This window comes from Pollicipes pollicipes, unplaced genomic scaffold (assembly GCF_011947565.3).
Source record: "Pollicipes pollicipes isolate AB1234 unplaced genomic scaffold, Ppol_2.1 Scaffold_3087;HRSCAF=3621_pilon_pilon_pilon, whole genome shotgun sequence".
Lineage (NCBI taxonomy): Eukaryota > Metazoa > Arthropoda > Thecostraca > Pollicipedomorpha > Pollicipedidae > Pollicipes > Pollicipes pollicipes.
The window spans coordinates 14983508-14999437 of NW_023596225.1; the positions used below are offsets into that span (position 1 = coordinate 14983508).

The 15930-nt window shown below is 54.0% G+C and overlaps 1 protein-coding gene across 1 annotated transcript; it reads left to right on the forward strand.

Moving 5' to 3' along the window:
* The first annotated feature begins 2853 nt into the window (after positions 1-2853).
* LOC119089446 (uncharacterized) lies at positions 2854-5910 on the forward strand. Its single transcript, XM_037212147.1, has one exon. The coding sequence runs from the start codon at positions 4337-4339 to the stop codon at positions 5081-5083; it is 747 nt and encodes a 248-aa protein (XP_037068042.1). The 5' UTR covers positions 2854-4336; the 3' UTR covers positions 5084-5910.
* The last annotated feature ends 10020 nt before the right edge of the window (positions 5911-15930 follow it).

Sequence of the window (15930 nt, forward strand, 5' to 3'; positions counted from 1 at the left end):
TTCCATAGTAGTTGCCAGTACGTCGGGTCCGTTTGATTTCGTTAATGCGTGACCCTTGACTCTTATTACAATGGTACTCAGTTTCCTCATAGCGAATCAAAGCGCAATAATGCCTTCTTAAAGAGCAATCGGATTCTCGACCACCACAACGCCTTCGCTTCAGAGGAACGGTCAAGCAAGCAGGCAAACGTGATAGACAGTGAGGGGCAAATTGCAACTCCGAAGACGCGATCGCTGCTGGAATGTAACCATTCCCGAGTCGTGGATGGCCTGTTTCCTGCCTATGGAACTAACTTCATGTAGCTGGGACGCCGGCTGGCGCGAGTGGTGAGGAGCGTTCAGTTTGGAAGAAGCGGCAAAGAAACAAAGTAAGCAGCTACACAATCGGCGCGAAATACGCAAGCACATGAAAAGGCAAAACACATGTAAACGCCGCCATCGTGACCTTTGCGGCGCACATGTGTACGGATGCTTGACGACGAATTATTCAAACATGCCGTTATCACCATACCACAGTTCGGTGGCGCAATAGCCTTGCGGCCTTTGTAATGGCCTAATGGCCTTGGCTACCGAGAGGGGGCCAGGTTCAAACCCAGGTGATGTCATAGCCCTTGAGTGCTAATATGCCCTCTGCACTCGCTGGAGGTTCATAAAAAAGTGCCGGTCGTCCACCCTACCTATTAACGTCCTTCCACTTAAAGCCCGGCTCCGGAACGATTACAGTCCACCGCAGCGCAATAATGTCTACACAAATATCTCTACGCAAAAGTTTTCAGGCGGAGATAACATTTGGTTGCCTCTGGGCTCATCCGTCCTTTTTAAGGCGGAGGGCAGAGTTGGGCGCGGTGTCACTCCTTTCCAGGTTTGTTCCTGCCTGTTTAGACGATCCCAGCGCTGCGTCGGTGCTACGCCACCGCCGCCTGCGCCGCCGGCCTGCCGCGCTTCACCTCGCCTCTCTAGGAGCATCTTCTCTCCTGTCATGTGCCGGACTTTTTCGCCATCTTCGAGACTATCTACTTTTCACGTGCTCTCGCCGGGGGAATTCCTAACGGTGTCAACGACCGGCACTTCCACTCAACGATCGTGCTATTGGAATGCACTTTCGGGCCGGAGATCTTCCTTTCCAACTTTGTGCCGTAAATAAAATCCACACCCTGGTGGTTTGGCACTAAACGTCGATAACTGTCGTTTGTACCGCATTGTCACGCCGCTTGAACTCAACACAATTGCTGTTGGCGTAAAACTTTTGCATCTCGACCTAACGCTTCAATCTCCTTACTTCCCCCCTCAAAGGTCGCGCTCGACTAACTTCCTACTCTTTTCAACCAGATATCAACTCCCTGTATGATCTTCAGTGACGGCCGAGAAATGTTTAATTTCGCCATGTGAGAAGCGAACCGCAAGATGGCGGAAAAAATACCGGTATGGACAAGTTTCATGGGACGCGTGCGGGGGAGCGGGCTCTCTGGCTTTCTGGCGGGCTCTCGTACAAGATTATCCCATTTTTAGTGGGATAAAAAACGAGTGAAAAGAAATTGATCGCAAACCTCACGTTGTGTGACTGATGATGTGAACGACGGCATGCGCCAGAAGTGTGATTTGTGGGGGGGGGGGGGCGTCACAGGATCTGGGCGAGCTGGAAACAGAGGTAACTCGTATCCCGGGTGGGATGCCGGACCCATCAGGGCTGTAAACACTGGATAATCTGGTGTGCAACGCAATGCGAAGAGGACTGTACTGCGTATCGGGGAGCTGATACTCCTTGCCTGCTCGACGCTTCCCACCCTGCGCCACCAGCAGCGGCAGCTCTGTCTCCTCCACCTGCACCGCTTCTGGCCGCATGCATCCGGGAGCTGATCCGGGGAAACGTCAAGGTCCTGGATGAGGCTGTGACCGTGATCGCAGCTTTCGAAAGAGAAGACGGTTCAGTCAACAGCCAACCCAGGTAACGGCGACCAGTATCCGGATGATCAGTGCTCCAGCGGCTGTACCCCAGGTACAGACCAGGCCGTGTGTTGTGTGTGGCCTGCTGGGCCACATGACAGTAGCCTGCCCCTTGAAAACGGACATTTGTGGCTCGTGTCAGAAGTGTGTGTTGATGTCGGGTATACCGGAGTCACAACGCGCCGAGTCGTGCGCTTACACCGTCTGGCTCGTATGCTGATTAACGGGGTCCTTAGTATAAATTCGCTCTCGTGGGGAGGCGTGACAGCAGCGGCCGACGATGCACGACCATCCAGCGCCGGCCCGGCAGCAGCGCAGCGCGCGCAGCCCACCGCAGACAACCCCCACCCTCACCCCACACACACATACAGCACGCGGCACAGCGCCGTCGGACGCCTCATCCGTCGTATGGACGGACGGGGTAGGTGTAGTTTTGAGCCCTGTACTCTCAAGCGCATTGTGTTGTGCGAAAAGCAAAGTTGCCTGCGTTTCAAGTGTCTTTCCACCTATCACGCCACCGAGGTGGTGTTCTGCCCATGCGGCGCCGTGGTGTGCAAAGCGGACCCAGACAAGACGGTGGCGCGTGCGCTGGCGCGTCACCTGTCACAAAGCACGCGTCACAGTCACCAAACGGCTGCAGACAGGCGCAATGTGCGCACGGCCACCTTCAACACTAGCCACCAATCAGAGGCTAAGGAACTCTCTGTTTCCTTGAAGCTAGACCTGCCCCTGGTCGCAGGGAAGACAAATATCTTGAGGGTCTCTGCTAACCAAGGGCACGTCGCGCGCTCAGGGGTTGGCGGCGACGTCAGCGAATGCTCAGGACCAGGCCGTCCTACGAGACAGCCTGATCATGTGCCCGGCGCCTGGCTCCTTGTTCCGTCTAGACGGAGACTGCTGAGTCCAGAGTATCTGCCAGCGCGATCAGCATGGTAAGAACCTCGCGTACCACGAGCTGGTGCGGGGAAACCACGGCCGCAGATGTCATGTGCAGCTGACGCGTGAGCCCGAGGCGACCGGTGCCCTGAAAGGCACAACCAGCAAAGAAGAGGCAAAGGTGCGGTGTCACGCTTACGAAACGGCCGTCCGTTTTTACGACAAGACTGCTACGGCTGATTCCGCACAAAAGGCACAGCGCGCCATCCAGGAATCCGCAAAAGCTTAGCTCAACCTCAGCTCTAGTAGTGAATCGTCTGAAGAGGAGCATGAGCCGGCCGTCCCCGAAGCGGCAGGCCGGGGTGATGCGGACTGCAGGAGCCCTGGCAGCGCTTCCGGTACGACCACGCTGCCCCCAGCCGAAGTACTGGAGGAGACATGCTCCTCCGAAGTCGCCGAGGCGCCGCCCACCGCCAGCGCCAAGCACGCAGCTCTCCGCGCAAGACAACCTCGACACGGTCCTTGGCGTCGAGGAGAAGACAGGAATCTTGATAGATGGGGCGTTCAAGCCCTATCGGTCATTCAGGGTAACTTTAGCCAAACTGCGGTTCAGGGTTTAAATCCATCATGAGCATGTTATGTTTCAAAGTGGGGATTATGAACTTTACCAGAGTGAGTTACATTCTTATAAGACTGATTTGAAGCTGAACAGCAGTACTTTTGCCAATCAGAACTCATTATTTTGCGACTTCAAACTCTTCAAATTTCCTAAAAAATGAAGTGACTGATGATACCCCTAGACAAGTAGGAAAAGCTAACACAGCAAAAGCATTTCTGCACAACCTTCTAAGCCTCTGTTGCCATTGCTCACTTAGTATTACATGATTTATTGGTTCCTTTTTACTGGAGCTGCAACTTAAGGCGAGAAGAGGTGGCTAAAGTTGGCATCATGCAAACTTCAGCCACCCCTGTTTCCTTAAATGGGACCCTAGGAGGTAAGATAGCAGTCATTAAATAATGGATACACAGGTGAAACTTTGCATAACTTTTTGTGTTTTTTTTAGTGTCATGACTTTTCCTCATCCATGCGTTTCAGTTCCAGGTCAAAGCCTAGTCCATAAGGTATCTTGATTTGCACCATGCCTCATCCTCGTCCCTATAGAAATTATACTGACGACACCATTAGGAAAGCGATTGAAGATGTGAACAGTGGTATGTCTGTGAGGACGGCAGCTCTCTTGCGTGGTCTAAGCCGCCAGATATTGGCAAACAATCTGGCATACATGATCAGAAGCCAGGTCGTCCCTGCGCTCTAAGCGAGCCAGAAGAAAGACACCTCGCCAAGAGGCTGATTCAGATGGCGGAATGGAGATTTCCTTGTACTTCGATGGGCGTTAGGATGATAGTTAAGGCCTTCCTTGACCGAAATGGCACCAAACACCCACATTCCAGCAACAACGTGCCTGGATGGGACTGGGCACAGAGCTTCATGCACCGGAACGACCTAACAAACCGCATGTCGAGCAACATCAAGTGTCTCGGGCAAAAGTCGACGCCCATAACGACTCAGGAGTACTTTAAACACCTCGAGACATCTCTTGATGGTGCGACACCCGAGAATCTAGTCAACTACGATGAGACGGCGTTGGGTGACGATCCGAGCCGTAAGAAAGTCGTTGTGAAAAGGGGTATGAAGTACCCAGAGTCCGTGAAAAACCACAGCAAGGCTGGAGTGTCAGTGATGTTTGGTGGGAGTGCATTTGGAGAGCTTCTGCCTCCATATGTAGTACACAAGGCGCCAAATCTGAGTCAGGAGTGGACAGCAGGCGGTCCAGCTGGTGCCAAGTACACATTCTCACCATCTGAGTCAGGAGTGGACAGCAGGCGGTCCAGCTGGTGCCAAGTACACATTCTCACCATCTGCGTGGTGCCAAGTACACATTCTCACCATCTGGGTGGTCCGATGAACAATCATTCGAGGACCGGTTCTTCGGGATCCGTCCTGCCGTATCTCCAACGGAAAACTGGCGGGAAAGCCATTGTTGGCGATAGCCTGTCGTCACATCTCTCGCGGAGGGTGATCAAGGCCTGCAAGGAAAACGACATATCCTTCATCTGTCTGCCGCCGAGCAGCACCCACCAAACGCAGCCACTGGACGTAGTCTTTTTTTGCGCCGTAGAGACACTGGAGGAGAATAATCGACCAGTGGCGGTCGATGCCCTCAGGACAAAAGTATACGACGCTCCCAAAGACATTGTATAGTGTACGCGAATGCACCAGAGGTGATTTCGTAACACTAACCTTTCCATGGTATTAGTTCACCACTTATGTACACCAGCGTCCTCACCACTATGAGAAATAGGGTCTTCCGGTGGACCTTCGTCTGCCCTGTTTTGAAAGAAGCCGATCGTCGACTGGCCTACGTGGGGAGGAAAATTCCAGAGTTACCTTCTCGCCATCTCCGGAGAAACCTTCAGCCCCGCTCGCCAGCGCGCCGTGCTCCTCCACTGTGTCGGAGATGAGGCGTACCGCCTTTTTGGCACCCTTCCCCAGGCGTGAAGACCGACATCGAAACAGACTTCGACTTGGCGCTGCGCCAATTGCGTGAGTTTTATACGTCACGCACCAATGTAATAGTGGAAAGGTTTGCCTTCCGCCAGCGTGGCCAACTGGTGGATGAGTCCACTGCAGACCTTGTGTCCGCCATATGGGGTCTGGCCAAATCATGTGCATCCGGTGCCATGACCGATGAACTCATTCGTGATGTGGTTGTCGAGAAGACTGTGCACCACAGGCTACGAGAGAGGTACTCACATGATAAGGACCTTACGCTGGAGAAGGTGCTGCTACTTGCAGAGGCCTTTGAACGCTCCCTGCGGGAAGCTGCTGTCATGCCACCCTGCCACCCACCAGGGTGGCATGACACTCAGGAGGAGAAGGGGAAGGGGGAACGAGGGGAACTCAAGAGGGAAACGGAGCTCCTGCAGAGCAGATGGACGTGGCCGGCCCAGGCATGGAGCCAGCCACGTCCATTTCCATGACCGCTGTCACAGACGACACTCAGGGGCCATCAGAAGGCAACCACGGGCCTAAGCTTGTCCAAGGCCCCACTTCAGGGTGCGTTCAAGTAGCGGCTGGTCCCGCTACACCCGAATGGACCCAGGTGTCGGGATGCTATGTTTGTCCCTGCGGAAAGCTGGTGATGACGAGCGGGGTCCGGCACCACACCTGCGCGCTGGACCCCTGCCCGCTCAAAACCTGGGCCAAACACAAGACCCGCACCACCCCCTACACGGCTGAAGGCTGCGATGAAACCATGTCATGCCCATGCGGCGCCACACCGAAAACACCGCCGTGTGAGAAAACAGCATCGGGGGTACTGGCGCGCCACATGCGGCCGAGCAAATATCGCAGATGCCAGGACGCCGCCGGGCGGCGCGACCAGCGACGTGAAGTCTTCAACAACACCCATCAGTCGGTAGCCGACGACCTCGAGACGGCTCTAGCGCTAAACATCCCTCTGAGGGCCGACCAGCACGAGGCACTGAAAGTCACCATCAACCTTCAGGGAACAGCGCGAGCCCAGAGCTTTGCGAACACGAGAGCAGAGGGTCTAGATCAAGCTGTCCTCAGGGACTCCCTGGCTATCCACCCAGGCCGTCATGGGCTGTTCCTGAGCACAGGGTGGTGCGCCACCGCTAAGACATCAAAGTCATCAAGGAGCACGCTGGACAGCTTCGAGCGTAAGCTAGGCCTAACGGTGCCCGACTGGAGGTTTATTCTCGCTAGTGAGACCCATCGAAGCAAAATCCGAGCGACTCTCAACGACACCTGCGAACAGTCCCCCGACGTCGGCTTGGGCATGACATGTGCTGTAAGCGCCTACCTCACCTTTATACACCAGAGACTTGGTGAGATTAGCAACGGCGTGGCGTGGAAAAAATAGCTCGAGATCGTGTTTCCACGCTGTCATCCGTGCTGATAGACAACGAGGAGTTATTGTAACGCGTAACCGCCGTGGCTCGTCGCCCCGCGCAACAGCGTGCCACGCCGCGATCTGTTCGACCCGAGATGTGAGGTCTACATGTTTGTACATCGCCCCCGTTCGCTGGCATTTCTCCCGTGCCAGATGTGCTAGCAATGTATATACCGCCGCGCGCCTTAAGTTAATGTATGTCTATCTATCTGTCATCCAGTGTCTGATCATGTGTGCTTGATATGCAATGTTCATGCGAACCGCCGCAACTATGTAGCGCTGCGCGCCGTCTGATGTTCTGTGTAATGTAGGTATCTGACGTATGTATATGTCGCCCGAGCGTGCGCTACCCGTGTTTGGCATCCTATGTATGTCTTGCGTCGGAGCGCACGCTCTGTGCCCCGCGTTCTTTGGTACTGGCTTTATGCCCAGCCTGGTGAAGGGTGCGCCACAGCTGATGGATGGGCTGATCCGAACCTGCAGAAGTGGAATGTCGCCGTCGTGTTGCCCAGCCGTATGAGGTGTGATACCAAGTATGCTGGGTACCACAAGGTGCCCGAGAGGTCTGTCAGGGCTGATGTGTACCGGAGGGGCAAGTCCGTGAAGGTATGGAAGCTGAACCCTGATTATGCCCCCACCAGGAAACTCGAAGCGGATTTTCACAGGAAGGAGCTCTAGGGCAGAGTAGGGCTCCTATAACTATATAGGGCTATATAGATTATGGCCGCGTTTCATTTCAACTACTGTGTTATTGGTAGACGAACACAAGCCCCGCCCACTCGGATGCTAGGCTGTTTTCATACCAGCTACTGACTACTGGAGAGCGTTACATTAGCTGCGCAGTTGTGACCATCAAATTTGGGAAGAAAAATAAGTTTGTGAGTGGGCGGCAGCGCGACCGCGGTCAAAAAGCTGTTAGATGAAGGTATAAGTAACGGGAAAGATCTTGTGTGCTTGTCATCCATACCTCAAAAACATACACGAGAATGGAAGCATTTACGTCTGACGAATTACAGAGAGAAATTGCCCCAGTGGCTCCATTAGGCGACGACCCACTTGAAGTCGTCCATTACCGCGATCCTGATGGGTGAGTTGCATCAGACATGATAAATGATAATGCTAGGGGTGCAGTTTCGGAAAATGCTTTCCCACTTTACATCAAACTTGAGGGGAGATGAAGCCCAAGTTGGGGGTGGGTGGGCTGAACCCCCCCCCCCCCCCCCCCCCCAGCTGAATAGGAACTGCACCCTTGAATTAGGATTTGATCAACACTAAGCCATGCATTTTTACAGCTCTGGACAAGCTTGCATGATAACATTGGGTGATGAGAACGTCCATTGGCCTTTGCCTAAAATATTGAACATCGTGTTTTTGTTGGTGATACCTTCCTGATGCTTTCCTGGCATGTGTCTGCAGACCTAACCTGTTCCTGCTGGTGTTAATTTTCCAATCTAATAATACTCCACATGTTGCAGGGAAGTTTGGGACCGAAGGAGATTGGAAAAAATTGAGACTTTTATGAAAAACAGTGCCACTACTAACGGACGAGCAGTACGCTGAACAGTTTAGATTGAAGAGGGGCACGGTCGGAGGATTGTTGGACTCTTGGGGGAAAGGGATGAGAATCCCTCTGGACAGGGGAGGAAACCTTATCCCAGAGAGAAACAAGTACTCCTCACTCTTTGGTACCTGGGAAGCATCATCAGCTTCAGAAAAGTGGCAACGCTCTTTGGTTTGGCAACATACACTGCTTGGAGGTTTGTGGATGAAGTTATTGAAGACCTGGTCACAATGAGGGATTTGTTCATCAACATACTTCCTTTGGAAAGCATGGCACAAGTGATGGAGGGGTTCAGGTCGCTGAAGGGGGTCCCCAATGTGTATGGTGCTCTGGATCGGTTGTCATGTAGGAATACTACAGCCTCATAATCATCCTGAGGCATACATCAACAGAAAGGGCTTCTTCTCAGTTAATCTGATGGCCCTCTGTGATTCATCCCACAAGTTCATGGACATCTGTGTGGGGTGGCCAGGGTCAGTTCATGACTCACGTGTGGTTAGAAAGAGTACCCTGGGTAAGAGGCTGGCAGACCCAATCACTAGACATGCAATCCTGCCACAAAATGGTTTCATTGTTGGTGATTCTGCTTTTGAACTACAGAGTTGGCTCATGACACCATTTTGGGAAAATCAACTGGCAGAAAATAGGGAAAAGAAAAAGAAGTACAACTATCTGATCTCAAGCACACGTGTGGTTGTGGAGAAAACCTTTGGCATTCTGAAGGCAAATTTCGGCGTCTCTCCTGTGTGGAAGCTCAGTCAGTTCAGAAAGTTGCGAAGCTCATAGTGGCAGCCTGTGTACTTCACAACATTTCACTTCAGGAGCATGACTTTTGGAAGGAGGACGGTGAAAATGAGGTCACTGAAGGCGTATATGCCGATGAAGAGATGCGACTGAGAGCTGGAGTACTGCGGGAGCATACAAATCCGGTACTCGTTGAACCATCCGCTGTCGTGGTGCGTAAAGAGCTAGTGGAAAGGCTTTGGGTGCTGTAGCAAGGCTGGTGGTGCTGCTGGATGATCACTGGCTGTGTTGCAGTGTCTATGGTATTTTCGTTGTGGTGTTCGCTGTAGGTCAGCATGATGTAGATTTTGCAATGCTGTGGAGGTCTGAAGGGCAGTGAACAAAGTATTTTTTGCTGGCAGGAAATACAACATTTTTGTGATCTATGTGCATTCCAAAAGTCCTTACAGCAATGACTGAAACTGCTTCCAAGTGAAATGTTACAATGAGAACAGGAGTCATCCAGAGACAGGTTATCATCAAGACACAAGCTTACAAAATAATGTCCCGCTAAATCCCTAGCAGCCCCCACATTAACTAAAAGATCCAAAGCACTAACGCCATGTCGCCTGTCCCGCGCGCCGCCATGTTTGTGGATGCCCCGCCGACTACCGAGATGTTAAAAGGTTTTGCCAGTCCAGTAGTCGACAAGTGTGACGTCACACCCTTCACGTCACGAATCCATCATGGCCGCCCCGACCAATCATAGAACAGGATTTCGACTATTGGTAGTGTGATAGTTAAAATGAAACGCGCCCTACGTTACAAATTTTTGGGCTCGTAGATCTAGCGTTGTGCGCTGATTAGGTTACGCTGCGTCTCGGCGCGTGCTCACGAAGTCCGTGACGCGTCAGCCGTTTATTCCCGAGCCCCTACGTACTTGGTTGACAGCACTGCTGCCAACTAATGATAGCTGTTGCCCTGCTATCATTCTTTTGTTGCTAGGGGGGGCCTATTGTAACGCGTAACTGAATACGCGTCGGTACTGCGCCATTGTGAACGCGTCAGCGGGATGCTCGGCTCGCTAACGAAAACAACGCACTTAGACCGACTCGTTCGACGCAGATGCATTGCCTTGTTTACTTTGTATGCTAATTATTAGATAAGCCGGATGTGGTTACCCGTAGCCGTAGTCGCTTTTTGCAAGGGTTGCGACATAGCGCGCCTCTGCTGCTGCTTCATGCGGGATCGCAGGCGCATTAGAATTGCACAACGTCGAAGGCTCGAGAACGCCCCATCCCCAGTGTTTGGAGGCCGCCCGCCGGCGCCGCCCAGCGGCCCCGCCGTTTATAACCTGACGCATCCTGCGTAGCGTCAGACGGACAGTGACGGTCAGAGAGAAGCGGACGCGACCCGACGACCAGTATCGCGACTCTGCACTTCGCGAAGGGGACCCTCGACCGAATATAGTTACCTTTTCACGCTCGTTCTCTGATGGACGTTGGTGAGAAGAGGAACGCTACCCACAACAGCGAAGCGTTACGCTTTTCGCCCCGAGAATCGGAACGTGCAGTCAAGCACATGGGCGAAGTCACCATGGACTACCCGACCCGCACTCTGGTCAGGAGAGAAATGAAAAGATCCTGAACGGCATCACCGAGGCCGGCAAAGGCAAACTGCCGACGAACCCCCGCCCACAGCGCAAACTTGCTGTGCGCGTGCGCCAGATGATTTATGTCGCCGCTGAGATGAACTCTGGGACGAGAGCGGGATTCTTCCGCCAGGTCGCCCGGCAGGAGTTCTGTCGGGCACAGCGGACCGACAATATCTACACCATCAGCCATGCGGGCGGGAAGACCAAAAAAACAAACAAGGCATAAATGCTACCATCTCGGCCAAACTGCACAAAAGCGGTTGTTTCTTTCTGAATCACCTGCGCCAGCACTTGTGGAGGGAGGGTGAGGTGGACGACTGTCTCCTGCCAATGGTTAACATGTGCAGGCGGTCGCAGCTCCAGTTCGACATCCCCGCCATCGCTCACATCAACTACGCCGACGCCGTTCGGGCCAACCGCGGACGCCGTCATCACGTACACCTAACCCACACACTAGAGGCCAAGGACGCCCTGAAGGGCACCACGTCTCTGAATGCAGCCCAGTACCGCTGTCATAGCCACGCGACAGCGGTACGCTACTATCACGTCCTCTACTACGCGAAGCGAGACCACGCCGTCCAAACTTCAATCATGAAATCCGCGAACGCCTACTACGGCGTTGCGAGCAGCAGCAGCGAAGAGCACGCCGATGACCACCACGTCGTACACGCTGAAGGCTCTCTGCCGTCCGACCAAACCGACCGAACAGTAGGCGTCTTGCCGCAGGCACCGCCCCTCGAGGCGCCATCGCCCAAAACAGTAGACAAAGCGCCCAGCCCCAGTGCCAGCGTCGCAGTCATCGCAGTCCTCACTCCACATCGACGTGGAACCCTCTCCCGTGGGCGATGACAGAGGCACGTTCCACGTCGAAATGGAAACGGGCCTCATAATCGACAGCGACCTGAGGCCCTTCTGAGCGAAGCGTATTCAAAGCGCCAGCTTCGCCCACCATCGCGGGCTGGGACAGCCCTGGTCGCCCGCCGAGTTGGCCGCCATCGATCTGGCGCAGGACGTCCATCTGGACCAACAAGCCAAACGAGGGCAGCCCAGGACAGCCAGAGTCCTGGCCTTCTTGAAGAACCGTTCCGGATGGGACCTGCAGAAAAGGACAGCGCGGATGTTCATCTCGCAAATGATCAAGACAGACGCCCGAGGGCGGTAGGTCAGCCGTGGCGGAGGTCTCCGTCACGGCGTGGGAGTGGCTGGCCACCCTCCCTTTAGACCGCTCCCGTCCGCCACGTCGGCGGGCGGGAAAGGCTCCCGCTCCTGTGCCACCGACCCACTGCACCGGGAGCGGCTGGCGCCTGCCAGGGGGAAACGGTAGGCGTGTGGACTCCCCGGGGGAGAGGCCGTTCCCCAGTGGCCCTCCCAGGAAGCCTCTGCTCGCCACGCCGGTGGGTGGGGGGTTCCTTGGCTGCCCCTGCCCCCAGCCGGCCACGTGGATGTCGGCTCGGGGGCACAGTCGGGGATTTTCGGGCCCGCCGTGGCAGAGGACGGAGCAGTCTGCGTCACGGCGTGTGAGTGGGCTGTGTCACTCTCCGTTAGGCTACCTTCGCCCCGACAGGTCGACGGGCGAGGGAAGGTCCCCGGTCGCGCCGTGCGGTCAGCCGGTAGCGCCGGGGGCGGCCGCCCAGGGGGAAGCAGCGCCGTCTGGACTCCCGGGGCGGAGGCTGGCCTCAGTGTCTGCCTCTCCCGGACGCCTCCGCCCTCCACACCAGAGGTCGGAGAAGGCCCTTGGTTGCCCCCTGCCCCCGGGCGGGTTGCGATCAAGTCCGTTCGGGGGCACAGCTAGGGGCGTTGTTAAATATTAGTTTGTATAGGTAGGACCCTCCCGACGGGCACCACCTTTACGTGGTGGGAGGGATTGAGTGTTGCCCAGTGGCGTCCGGATCACTGGGCAGCCAGACTGAGCGTCCCCAAATACTTATGTCGTAAGTTTGTGTTGCGCACTGTTGGGCGAAATATATCCTACGAAAATATGATTAATAGTATGAAAATAAACAAATAATATATATATATATATATATATATATATATATATATACATATATATATATATATATATATATATATATACATACATATATATATACATAATAAATATAAAAATGAATATGAAAATATGATAAATCTATGTTACGAAAATATGAAATATATGATTGGCTGTGCTCGTGTGATTCTGCCCTGCCGTTCCTACCCTGCTGTTTTGGACACTTGGATATTTTTGAAAGCAAACTTTCTAGAAACAACGAAAGCGTATTTTGTAACGCGTACTCGTCACACGTCCGTAATGCGCCGTCGTCAACGCGTCAGCGGGTTGCTCGGCTCGCTAACGAAAACAACGCACTTACACTGACACGTTTGATGTGATGCATTGCCTCGTTTCCTTTGTTTATGCTAATTATTAAATAAGCTGGATGTGGGTACCCGTAGTCGTAGTTTGTGTTTTTAGTGTTTCCATGTGTTTTTATGGCGCCCGCCGGCGCCGCCGAGCGGCCCCGCCGTTTATGAACTGACGCATACTGCCTAGCGTGAGGGGGGGGGGGGGGGGGGGGGCGGGAAGACGCGGCCCGACGACAAGGGTCGCGACGCTGTACTACAAGAGCGGACCACGACCTTCACGCCCGTTCTCTGATGCACGTTTGTGAGGAGAACGCAAGTCACAGGAACGAAGCGTTACATTGGTGCCTCGGACCCGTATCAAGGACCTGCGAGTTATCAACGCTGAATCGTCCTCTCGCACTCACAACAAGGTACGGCTATAGTTCAGGTTCCAATCCACGCAAGCCATTCGAGTCGCTGGATAGCGGGCAAAGACTTGGATTTTCTGGCCTGTGGTACCTGTACTTGCTGGAAGCTATTGCACGACAGCTTCGCAACTGACTGACTAGACCGGTATTTTGGACAAGCCGTGTGCCTATCATTGCACATATTTAGAAAACTGTCGAAAGAAAAGGAAGCACTTCTGCTCTTGCCACAATCCCAACAAGCGGGATTTTTGCCAACTGTGTGGCATTTGTCATACGTGTCATACGAGCCTTAGAATTGCGCACCGTCGAATGTTCGAGAACACCCCATCCCTTGTGTTTGGAGGGCGCCCGCCGGCGCCGCCCAGCGGCCCCGCCGTTATCAGATGACGCATCCTGCGGGGCATGGAAGAGGGACAGACGCGGCCAGACGACCGGGGTCGCGACGCTGTACTACACGAGCGGACCACGACCTTCACACCCGTTTTCTGATGCACGTTTGTGAGAAGAAGAACGCAAGTCACGAGAACGAGGCGTTACATTGGTGCCTAGGACCCGTATCAAGGACCTGCGAGTTATCAACGCTGAATCGTGCTCTCGTCTCACAAGGTACGGCTATCGAAGTCCAGGTTCCAATCTACGCGGGCCATTCAAGTCGCTGGATAACGGGCAAAGAATTGGATTTTCTGGCCTATGGTACCTGTACTTGCTGGAAGCTATTGCACGACAGCTTTGCAACTGACTATACCAGTACATTGGACAAGCCGTGTGCCTATCATTGCACATATTTAGAAAACCGTCGAAAGAAAAGAAAGCATTTTCGCTCTTGCCACAATCCCAGCAAGCGGGATTTTTGCCAACTGTGTGGCATTTGTCATACGTGTCATACGAGCCTTGTAATTGCGCACCGTCGAAGGTCGAGAACGCCCCATTCCCTGTGTTTGGAGGGCGCCCGCCGATTATCAACTGACGCATACCGCGTAGCGTGAGAGAGAGAGGCAGACGCGGCCCGACAACCGGGATCGCGACGCGACACTGACGCCGCTCCTTGTTGTCCTTGCAGAGCACGCAGCGCTTGGACGCCTTGGCCCGGCGGCGAGGCGTCTACCCGCTGGAGCGCACCGCGGGCGGGCTCGGCGCCGTCCGGGGCGGAGCGCCGGCTACCGGGCCGTAGCGGGCCGGTAGCATGCGGCGCCCCAGCCGTCCCATGTCGGGATCGCCGTACTGGGGTGACGGGCTATGTCCTAGCCGTCCCACGCAGGATCCGCTGAAGCAGTCTGGAGGCGGACCGCAGCTGCAGGGTCCCATGTCTGGGTCACCGTAGTCGCCCTGCGGTCCGTGCCCCGGCGGGTCCACGTCGAAGCTCAAGCGAAGCTGGCAGCCGCGCTGGCGCTGGCCGTACCCCAGGCGGGAGCTGCCCGCCACTCCAGCGGGCGGAGAAAGCCCTCGGCTGCTCTCTGCCCCCAGCCGACTGTGTAAGTCTGTTCGGGGGTACAGGCGGGTGACTGTATACATTAGTTTTGTATATAGGTAGGCCTCTCCCGACGGGCGCCAACTTTACGTGGTGGGAGGGATTGAGCGCTACCCGGTTGCCTAGTGTCGTTGATGCCATTGTTAACGTGGTTGATGTGTGTCGTACATTAACGTAGCAGTGACCGCTGAATCAGCTTCCAGTATGAGTCCACCAGTACAGGCAGCGACGGGAGATAGTATGGAGATGGGGATAGCGCGCATGCCCCTATCTGGCACCAATTAGCCAGCGGCGCTTACCTTCCGCGCTTACCTAACACATATATCTTGGGGTCCGTGCCCCGGCGGGCCCATACGTGGGTGACGTAGACGCGGGGCGTCTCCTTGTTGTTCTTCAACGATATCAGTATACATATCAACATATCAACACATTTTTGGCATTAGTTCTAAATCAATAGCAGGTACAGAACTAGAGTTAAAAATCTCAAAGTTCGGCGACTTGTCAGATTTCACGAAAAAACGGGGAGTTCGATGCCCTATAAGAAAATTTAAAATCGAAACTATTCGGGACAATCTATCCTGATCGCGGAAACTGAGCGCAACTAAAGCGAAACCAAATCGTATCTGGAAAACTTTGGCCCCTCCAAAATTTGCCAAAATGCTTTGATTGGCCTCCACTTCACGATATGACGCCATCAGCATGCCAGGAACCCCAACATGGCATGAAAGAACATTTAAAAAAAAAATTGGACTGTAGCATCTATTAGGTTACTTTTAACGCCATGTTGAAAAACGGGTGCATTCGATGCAGAACATTGCTCTGCCTGCTTTGTACATCTTCAAATACTGATCTGAAAATATTTTTGCGGTCAAAGCACAAAAGTTTTTGGGGTCGGTTTTTCCTATTTGTTGTCTAACATAACAAAAAAATTGCAAACAAGTGACGTCCAGCCAGGGACACCGCCTCTTAAGACGCCA

What these genes read in the sequence shown, in the direction of transcription:
- LOC119089446 (XM_037212147.1), top strand. Translation starts at nt 4,337, where the DNA reads ATGTCGAGCAACATCAAGTGTCTCGGGCAAAAGTCGACGCCCATAACG.